At 36.6% G+C, this 11,018-nt stretch overlaps 1 protein-coding gene across 2 annotated transcripts; it reads left to right on the top strand.

Annotated features, from left to right (window-relative positions):
• Positions 1-3,028: 3,028 nt before the first annotated feature.
• tesca (tescalcin a) lies at positions 3,029-10,373 on the top strand. 2 transcript variants are annotated; one of them, XM_051893620.1, is made up of 8 exons: positions 3,029-3,176; positions 6,703-6,772; positions 7,127-7,207; positions 7,452-7,591; positions 7,793-7,854; positions 7,934-8,041; positions 8,662-8,709; positions 9,451-10,373. In XM_051893620.1, the coding sequence occupies exons 1-8, from the start codon at positions 3,116-3,118 to the stop codon at positions 9,532-9,534; spliced, it is 654 nt and encodes a 217-aa protein (XP_051749580.1). In that variant the 5' UTR covers positions 3,029-3,115; the 3' UTR covers positions 9,535-10,373. The 2 variants fall into 2 exon arrangements, with proteins under 2 accessions (XP_051749580.1, XP_051749581.1); XM_051893621.1 differs by lacking the exon at positions 3,029-3,176 and adding an exon at positions 6,085-6,475.
• The last annotated feature ends 645 nt before the right edge of the window (positions 10,374-11,018 follow it).

Here is an 11,018-nt window from a genome sequence, read left to right as displayed (position 1 = left end):
TTTAGTAAATCGAGGGAACGAAATAGTAAATCGTGCGCACGTTTTAGTCAATCGAGGGAACGAAATAGTAAATCGTGCGCAAGTTTTATTAAATAGAGGGAACGAAATAGTAAATCGTGCGCACGTTTTATTAAATCGAGGAAACGAAATAGTAAATCGTGCGCACGTTTTATTAAATCGAGGAAACGAAATAGTAAATCGTGCGCACGTTTTATTAAATCGAGGGAACGAAATAGTAAATCGTTTGCACGTTTTAGTAAATCAAGGGAACAAATTAGAAAATCGTGAGCACGTTTTAGTAAATCGAGGGAACGAAATAGTAAATCGTGCGCACGTTTTATTAAATCGAGGGAACGAAATAGTAAATCGTGCGCACGTTTTATTAAATCGAGGGAACGAAATAGTAAATCGTGAGCACGTTTTAGTAAATCGAGGGAACGAAATAGTAAATCGTGCGCAAGTTTTAGTAAATCGAGGGAACGAAATAGTAAATCGTGCGCACGTTTTATTAAATCGAGGAAACGAAATAGTAAATCGTGCGCACGTTTTATTAAATCGAGGAAACGAAATAGTAAATCGTGCGCACGTTTTATTAAATCGAGGGAACGAAATAGTAAATCGTTTGCACGTTTTAGTAAATCAAGGGAACAAATTAGTAAATCGTGAGCACGTTTTAGTAAATCGAGGGAACGAAATAGTAAATCGTGCGCACGTTTTATTAAATCGAGGAAACGAAATAGTAAATCGTGCGCACGTTTTATTAAATCGAGGGAACGAAATAGTAAATCGTGAGCACGTTTTAGTAAATCGAGGGAACGAAATAGTAAATCGTGCGCAAGTTTTAGTAAATCGAGGGAACGAAACAGTAAATCGTGCGCACGTTTTAGTAAATCGAGGGAACGAAATAGTAAATCGCGCGCACGTTTTAGTAAATCGAGGGAACGAAACAGTAAATCGCGCGCACGTTTTAGTAAATCGAGGGAACGAAATAGTAAATCGTGCGCAAGTTTTAGTAAATCGAGGGAACGAAATAGTAAATCGTGCGCACGTTTTAGTAAATCGAGGGAACGAAATAGTAAATCGTGCGCAAGTTTTAGTAAATCGAGGGAACGAAATAGTAAATCGTGCGCACGTTTTATTAAATCGAGGAAACGAAATAGTAAATCGTGCGCACGTTTTATTAAATCGAGGGAACGAAATAGTAAATCGTTTGCACGTTTTAGTAAATCAAGGGAACAAATTAGTAAATCGTGAGCACGTTTTAGTAAATCGAGGGAACGAAATAGTAAATCGTGCGCACGTTTTATTAAATCGAGGGAACGAAATAGTAAATCGTGCGCACGTTTTATTAAATCGAGGGAACGAAATAGTAAATCGTGAGCACGTTTTAGTAAATCGAGGGAACGAAATAGTAAATCGTGCGCAAGTTTTAGTAAATCGAGGGAACGAAATAGTAAATCGTGCGCACGTTTTAGTAAATCGAGGGAACGAAATAGTAAATCGTGCGCAAGTTTTAGTAAATCGAGGGAACGAAATAGTAAATCGTGCGCACGTTTTATTAAATCGAGGAAACGAAATAGTAAATCGTGCGCACGTTTTATTAAATCGAGGAAACGAAATAGTAAATCGTGAGCACGTTTTATTAAATCGAGGGAACGAAATAGTAAATCGTTTGCACGTTTTAGTAAATCAAGGGAACAAATTAGTAAATCGTGAGCACGTTTTAGTAAATCGAGGGAACGAAATAGTAAATCGTCCGCACGTTTTATTAAATCGAGGGAACGAAATAGTAAATCGTGCGCACGTTTTATTAAATCGAGGGAACGAAATAGTAAATCGTGCGCACGTTTTATTAAAAAAAGGGGGGAACGAAATAGTAAATCGTGAGCACGTTTTAGTAAATCGAGGGAACGAAATAGTAAATCGTGCGCAAGTTTTAGTAAATCGAGGGAACGAAATAGTAAATCGTGCGCACGTTTTAGTAAATCGAGGGAACGAAATAGTAAATCGCGCGCACGTTTTAGTAAATCGAGGGAACGAAATAGTAAATCGTGCGCAAGTTTTAGTAAATCGAGGGAACGAAATAGTAAATCGTGCGCACGTTTTATTAAATCGAGGGAACGAAATAGTAAATCGTGCGCACGTTTTAGTAAATCGAGGGAACGAAATAGTAAATCGTGCGCACGTTTTAGTAAATCGAGGGAACGAAATAGTAAATCGTTTGCACGTTTTAGTAAATCAAGGGAACAAATTAGTAAATCGTGCGCATGATTTAATAAATCAAGGGAACGAATCAGTAAATCGTGCGCATTATTTAATTTTTTTCTTGCATGTCATGTGCAGGGCTCCATAATATTAAAATAATGCCATTGACAGGATTTTCCGGCTTTCCGTGTTTCCACTGTTATGCGGTAGGGGGCGCTATACTTCTACAAGGGTACAGAATCTCCGAATCAAAACACAGGCAAAAAAAGGAGCAGAAACAAGCGATAAAACTATTGCTTATGCACATTGTAGTCTTTGGGGGGAACGATATTTTCTCAGCTTTTTGTTCAAAATGTTGCTTGTTTTATGAAACTTACCCACATTCAAGTATTGACAAAAAATAATGCATGAAAATAAAATAAAACGTTTTTATTTATTTTTTATTTTTTTTTAAAGCAGAGGCTCTGTGCTTTCTTTTAATGTAGGCCTATGGCATGTTCGGATATTCATACTACGAAATATTCTGGGGGCCATACATTTTTTTGTGAAAATTATCAAAAATGCTGGCGGTGGCTGGCAACTTAAAAAAATGGCAGGGAAAGAGTTAATTATGCCATATATTTACTAGTAATTATCTTATTGACCACGACCCCGAATAGCTGCTATGACAGAATAAACGTTCTTTTAGGTAGTATGGGGATAATACCAGGATCTCAAAATAATTTTCTATTCGCAAACGCAGTAAAAATCGGACGAGCTGTGTGTGTGTATGTGTGTGTGTGTCTGTGTATAACTGCCACTTAATTGGATATTTCATGAGAGGGGCGGAGCTTTGCTATCAAAGTCTGAGCGCACATTGTGAAAGTTCTGACTGTCTTACTGATCTCTTCGATCTCTTCCGGACGTTAACATGGGAGCTTCTCAGTCAGGAGGAGTGCATATGTACCAAGATCTAGCTGATAAAACTGGCTGTGAGTATCGAACTTTCTAAATATGTAGACAGCTAAATTTTTCCAGGTGTGCTTAAAATATAGTAGTATAGTAGGCTACAGTGATTGTACCAGAAGGTAGTGTCATGATGCTATAGTGTTCATATACACAATACTCCAAGGTACTTCAAAGAATACCATAATATCATGCGTGGTTAAACAAACAAACAAAACCATATGTACATTCCTACATTATTAGTGATCTGTTAAGCATTGTATTATATTATATATTATATTATTTGTTAATGACTCTTGATCTTTATTTTTGGATTTTGACGATTTTACAACATACATACATACATACATATATATATATATATATATATATATATATATATATATATATATATATATATATATATATATTGCTTCCTTTACACTAACTGCTGTTCTTAACATATGAGTTTTTCTGGTTTTACTAGTTTTTGTTTCTTGTGTGCATGTATGTGTGAACTAGCCTATAATTTACTTCTTTCTGTCACTTCCACCATTACAGAAAAGTCTCAGTTAACAGCAGAAAATAATAGTCTTACAGCAGGGGTTTGTAAAGGAACTGCAGGGTGTTCATAATAATTAATTCATTAAATCATAAAAATGTACCAATTAAAATAAATACATTCATTTTAAACAAACAATCAAAATAAAACAATTTTATATTTTTATTATATTTTCAAATATTTTATACCTGTCATCATCATCATAGGTGCCGATTTATGATCTGCTGGTGGGTGCCCACCCTTAATAACACCCGCCACCCCCATACCTACCCCTTGATGAAAAATTCTCGCTATTCGTGTTTCGTGAAGAGAAATGCACAGATTGCAAATACTTTACCAAGTGTCAAGTTGTCCGACAGTCATAAAGATTGACGTCAACACAGGAAAAATGTGTAATATACGCCCTGCAGATGCAAATGGGGTTTTTGTTTTTTTCTTATCATAAAGTTAACATTGGCTGGTGTATTGACGAAACATGCTATCAGATTGTGCTACCAACAATATATTTGCATTCTTTTAAGGGTAGGTTTAGGGTAGGAGTAGGAATGGACGTTAAAACCTTTGAAACTGCAGATTCACATCGGAGTCCATTCAGTATGCTTCTGTTTTTCAAATTAAACCAAATAATCCAAACATAAGATTAAATCAACAGATGCACGAGTATATTGGATGAAGCCCTTGTAAATTAAGTTGGCTATAGGTGTTTATTCTAACTGTACAGAGATTTTCAAAATTAACAAATATCCTGTTCATTTTGGGAATGAAACGAACGAAACAACATTAGCCACTCTAAAGATCAAGGTAGGCCAATTTGTGTGTATTACGACCCGCAGGGACACGAAGTGAGATCCACAATTGCATATTGTATGAGCAGTGATAATAGTCAGTGTTTTGGTTTGGTGGCAGCTGTCATAAGAGCAGGGATTGATTACACATTCTATTTTGGTTGACTATATATCTATAAATACAATTGTACTGTGACATGTTGACAGTGTTGCACATTGAGTGCATCACCTCCCTCCTGGAATAGCATTTGAGTTTATTATGGTTATCCATAATAAACTTTATATATGTATATATAGGGTGAATTCAGGGTGATTGGGACACTTTTTGCCATTGAGATGTCTTGGAAAAAGTGTCCCAATCAACCTGAATTCACCCTATATATATATATATATATATATATATATATATATATATATATATATATGTATCTCACAGAAGTGAGTACACCCCTCACATTTTTGTAAATATTTTATTATATCTTTTCATGTGACAACACTGAAGAAATGACACTTTGCTACAATGTAAAGTAGTGAGTGTACAGCTTGTATAACAGTGTAAACTTGCTGTCCCCTCAAAATAACTCAACACACAGCCATCAATGTCTAAACTGCTGGCCACAAAAGTGAGTACACCCCTAAGTGAAAATGTCCAAATTGGGCCCAAAGTGTCAATATTTTGTGTGGCCATCATTATTTTCCAGCACTGCCTTAACCCTCTTGGGCACCAGAGCTTCACAGGTTGCCACTGGAGTCCTCTTCCACTCCTCCATGACGACATCATGGAGCTGGTGGATGTTAGAGACCTTGCGCTCCTCCACCTTCGGTTTGAGGATGCCCCACAGATGCTCAATAGGGTTTAGGTCTGGAGACATGCTTGGCCAGTCCAGTCCATCACCTTTAGAAGAGGCTTCCTTCTGGGACGACAGCCATGCAGGCCCATTTGATGCAGTGTGCGGCATATGGTCTGAGCACTGACAGGCTGACCCCCCACCCCTTCAACCTCTGCAGCAATGCTGGCAGCACTATTTCCCAAACACAACCTCTGGATATGACGCTGAGCACGTGCACTCAACTTCTTTGGTCAACCATGGCAAGGCCTGTTCTGAGTGGAACCTGTCCTGTTAAACCGCAGTATGGTCTTGGCCACCGTGCTGCAGCTCAGTTTCAGGGTCTTGGCAATCTTCTTATAGCCTACGCCATCTTTATGTAGAGCAATGATTCTTTTTTTCAGATCTTCAGAGAGTTCTTTGCCATGAGGTGCCATGTTGAACTTCCCGTGACCACTATGAGAGTGTGAGAGCGATAACACCAAATTTAACACACCTGCTCCCCATTCACATCTGAGACCTTGTAACACTAACGAGTCACATGACACCGGGGAGAGAAAATGGCTAATTGGGCCCAATTTGGACATTTTTACTTGTGGCCAGTGGTTTAGACATTAATGGCTGTGTGTTGAGTTATTTTGAGGGGACAGCAAATTTACACTGTTATACAAGCTGTACACTCACTACTTTACATTGTAGCAAAGTGTCATTTCTTCAGTGTTGTCACATGAAAAGATATAATAAAACATTTACAAAAATGTGAGGGGTGTACTCACTTCTGTGAGATACTGTGTGTATATATATATATATATATATATATATATATAAGTTGGTTATTATGGTTGGTGATTATGGTTACCCTAATAATATGGTTACCCATTCCTTATTAACTCAGTTTGATGATTTGATTCATTATCAATTTGTCTTGCACCCCACCCACAATTACATATTGGCTGCATCCAAAATTGCATACTTTCCTACTAGTAGGTGAAAAACAGTATGTGCCAAAAAAAAAAAAAAAGTGTCCAAATTCACAGTACTCATAAAAGAGTAGGCAAAAAAGTACCTGGATGACCAACTACTTCCATTGAGATTCTGAAGTGTGCATACGATGGACACTTTACTATCCTATGAGGCCACGGGAGAGGATTTGTGCAACGCAACTGACGCTGGTAGGTTACATGATAATGACAACATGGTGAATGTAGTATGTCTGGATTACATTCAAACTTCACATTCATACTATATAGAATGTATTTTTTTAGTGGTCGCAAAGTACTTATTGCGATTTCGGAAGCGGCCTATTTTCTGTCGCTATCACTCGCCATCACTGCTTCATCTGTTTTCTGTGAAGTTATTTGAAATCTTCCTGAATTTGCTGTCTTTTTCCTCACTGTAGTTTCCATAGAGCAGATAAAAAACCTCCATAACAGATTTAAGTACCTGACTCAAGATGAAGACACTTTAAGGTACTGTACAAATGACTTAATGCCACTCATTTTTTAGACTATATGACTTTAAACAAATAAATACTGTCACAGTGGTCGTCTATCAAACACTTTACATTGATGCCTGTGTTAGGGAATAGCCATTGGTCGGCAAATTATGGTGTATGCAGAGTTACTGTTTAACAAAAAACCAAATCTGTTGTTGCAATATGTTGTTTTTACCAGGTGCTTCTTTAATTTTGATGCAAGTTCTGCTTAATATCATAGGACACGGGGTTTATTATTGAATTAGGTTTGTGTTTTGAAGTCAGAGGGGATTCATTTTCCTTTATAATGAAATGTACTGTATAAAAAAACATTTTGTCTAAATTTCAGACGTGAACACCTTGAGGATATTAACAATTTGGCCCTCAACCCAATCCGAAGACAGATCATTGAGGCCTTCTTTGACACAAGGTGCGTACAGAAAAGGAAAGACTCCATATCTCAGTTTTGAGAAGAACGTCCGCAGCTTTCTTCCAGATGTGGTTTCATGTTTTTCTATTTCTGTCGTTTCATGAATTGTTTTTTAATTGTTTTACCATTTACGTCGAAAAGAAATGAAGTGTCCTATAATACCTATCCTATAATGGTACAAAACTCTAAATCCCCGCTGTGGCACTAAATATACTCAGTAGATAATGTCTGTGTGCTGTCATAGGAACTTGGGTCAAAAGGAGAAGGGTTGCTTGCAGGAGATCGGTTTTGAGGAATTCGTTACCATCCTGGCCTTTTTCAGACCACCCAAACCACACATTGCTGAGGAGGAGAAAAAGAACATAAAGAAAGAGAAACTACGCTGTGAGAATAAAGAAATACAGACTGGAGATAGATGTTCTTTCAATTGCAGTTATTGATCTAAACAAGTTGATATACAATCCCTTATTCATCATTTGAGATACTATTTGAAACAGTTTCTCTCAGTATTTATACATATACATTTTTATTTTGATTGTGCGCACCAAACAACTACTTGGTAAAAGCATATTTTCTTCTCTGTAGTTCTGTTCAACATGCACGACACTGACAATGATGGCATCATCACACTGGATGAATATAGACGTGTAAGAATCATTTGACTTCTACTTCTATGACTACAAACACAGTAACCAGATTTGATACTGATTGTAATTGTGATTGTAGGTGGTAGAGGAGCTGCTGTCTAGCTCTGAAACCATAGGAGCAGAAACCGCCAAAGCCATTTCAGATGCTGCAATGCTGGAAGTCGCCAGTGTCACAGTGGGTCAGATGGTACGGTGACTTTCCAAGATCAGTGTTGCCAATTATTTTCAATGGAAAGTAGCTAAAGCCTGCTCAAAAAGTAGCTAAATGTCACCAGATGACGTAATGTGCCAGCTGTCGGTACATCGGTTTCCTCTCCTAATCCGTGCTCACATATTGTATTTTAATACAATGTTGGCCAATACTTGTACTGACATATCTTAAAATATGTCAGTGCCATTGTTTTGTCTTAAGATGCACACCAGTAATGTTTATTTTCTAAGGCACATTTATAAAAGCTACTTAAATGTCCTTCTTGAACTAAGGTCTAATCCTGACTTGATCTAAGCCTTGTCTGTGTACCTGGATATCGAATAAAGCTGTTCTCATTTACATATTTTCTGTCAGACAACGGAAAAAGTATGATATAGTGACTGACTACATTTTAACCAGCAGTCCAAAAAGTCACGACTTGCCACTAGTCGCTTTTTGAAGAAAAAAAAAGTCGCTAAAGAGGTCTGAAAAGTCGCTAATTTAGCAACAAAGCTGCTAAATTGGCAACACTGTCCATCTAAATTGTGAATTCATCTGATTGCCAAAGCAAGGTCAAATTCTGATGTGATTTTATAACTGAAACCTTTTTGTTTTAGGGTCCTGATGAATTTTATGAGGGAATCACCTTTGAACAGTTCATGCAGGTTTGCACTCTATAACATTTTAAGGCCAGAGTATACTTTTTATGAATATTTATAAGTTTTATGCATTCTGCTCCGTATTTCAAAGCCTTTCAGTGTATACTCCTTTAGCCGTGAGAATGGAAAGCCACATTCGGTGCATGCACACTATCTAGTGGACTTTGTTTTCACTCGTCACTCGTGCACGTAGGCACAAAACACAAAAATTACAGGACATATGTGGACACTCCTGATGACGAAAATTACATCAGGTGGAAACTTATGCTGAATTCGGAACCGCATACTACTTTTACCATTTCTACCATAGAAAGATATGGTAAAAGTAGTACTAGTATGCAGTTCCGAATTCAGCATTGCTTTGAAGTCGACATGAAACGGAAGTTGCGACAGACTTTTCTTCCCTATTGTGACGTATATCCAAGTGAAACGCCTTCTCGAATAAGAAAAAAATGTAACTTGATTTTGTCCATCGGGAATTGATTGGATCAAATTGCAGTGATATTATGTGAGTGACAGGTTGCCCCGCCCTCGCGCCAGTAAACACCTCATCAGGAGAAAAGATGTCGCTGCAAGAGGGAGGGGGAAATATTTAGATTAGATTACAAAGGCACATGAATTACATATTCCATAAAAACAAGAATTGTCAATTTCATGGTGATTTTAAATATACTAATACAATTACATATATTTATATTTATAACATGCATGCTATTCATACCTCACCTTTCAACATCTCTCCAACAGATATTAAAAGACATCGAGATCGAGACCAAGATGAATGTTCACTTTTGGAACTTGGACACCAGGACAATACAATGTGGGAAATGAGAGTAATTTCCGCTTCGGAGCAGCAATTTTTCAGCACAGTCTTTAAATTAGATCTAAACATCTAAAAATTTGTCCCACGGATTCAACCCTTAGTATCGAGTTTACTTCGGTTTCTTCCTCTGAAATATCTTCAATGCTCGAGATATGGTGGAAGTGACCGCGACATGCTCTGGTGGATACATTTCAGGCCCTGTTTCCACCTGGTATTGCTTTTTGGTTGATTAATACCAGGTGAAAGCAGGTCCTTAGAGTCCAGACCTCTGAGGAAAACTGAACATACAGTATTATATATATATATATATATATATATATATATATATATATATTTGGAAGATATATGGAAGAACCACATGAGACCCGGCTATTTTTGTAGTTTCTCAACTCTACAACAGTTGACATGCATTCAAGCATTTTGATTCATACTTTCAGATACAATGTATACTGTGATTTTATTAGGATTGTTGAGACCGCGGAACTGATTTCCTTTCTGAGCAAAATGCTTTTGTAATGGAGGAAGTCTTTACAAAGTCAACAATCTCTGTTTTCCTTAACAAAGTGCTGAAACACTCCACACCCTAAGTTAATGAATCCACAAATCTTATCGTTCACATCAAAAACAACAGGGAGCCATTGTTTTGTTGCCCTTAATATGTAATCCATCTGGCTTCCTTCCATCACGGTTATATATTAATAAATATTACAGGGTGTGTAAAGTTTTTACAGCAGCAGAATTTACTGTAGGATATTAGTATAATATTTTTGTACATTATTGTCATTTGAAATCCTCACAATTGTCACTAAAATTGAAGAGAATAAAATAATCATAGTTTTAAAAGTTGTATGTATTCCTACTGTGCATTTTGTAGATGAATTCTGTCTGAAATCATTAATCTATAATCAAGGTTATAAAATGCTTCCCATACTATATTTAGACAGAGGTTGTGCATTCAGTAAAAGTGGTATTTTGGTGCAAATTCATCTTTTACTTTGTTGAAACTAGCCGAATTAGAAAAATGACAACATGACATACTCAAAAAACAAAACTACACAAGGTGAAAGAAACCAGATTAAATATGGGTTCATTTGCAATGGATAAATGTGGTTTGTGTCGACTACAATGTACACTACTGTTCAACAAGAACATTAAGCAGCACATCTGTTTTCAACATTGATAATAATTAAAAAAGTTTCTTGAGTGGCAAATCAGCATATTAGATTGATTTCTGAAGGATCATGTGACACTGAAGACTGGAGTAATGATGCTGAAAGCTTTGCATCACAGGAATTAATAGCATTTTTAAATATATTACAATATATAAAAATATTAGAATACTGTATTTTACTGTACTGTACTTTGACTTTCGATCAAATAAATGTAGTCTTGGTGAGCATAAGAATCTTCTTACAAAAAAAAAAAATCATACTTTTGAAGGATAATGTATTTTGTGTGTTACATTACTGACTTCATAGAGCATTGAAACCAC

This window comes from Ctenopharyngodon idella, chromosome 5, assembly GCF_019924925.1.
Source record: "Ctenopharyngodon idella isolate HZGC_01 chromosome 5, HZGC01, whole genome shotgun sequence".
NCBI classification, from domain to species: domain Eukaryota; kingdom Metazoa; phylum Chordata; class Actinopteri; order Cypriniformes; family Xenocyprididae; genus Ctenopharyngodon; species Ctenopharyngodon idella.
This window is presented reverse-complemented; position numbering and strand designations above follow the sequence as displayed.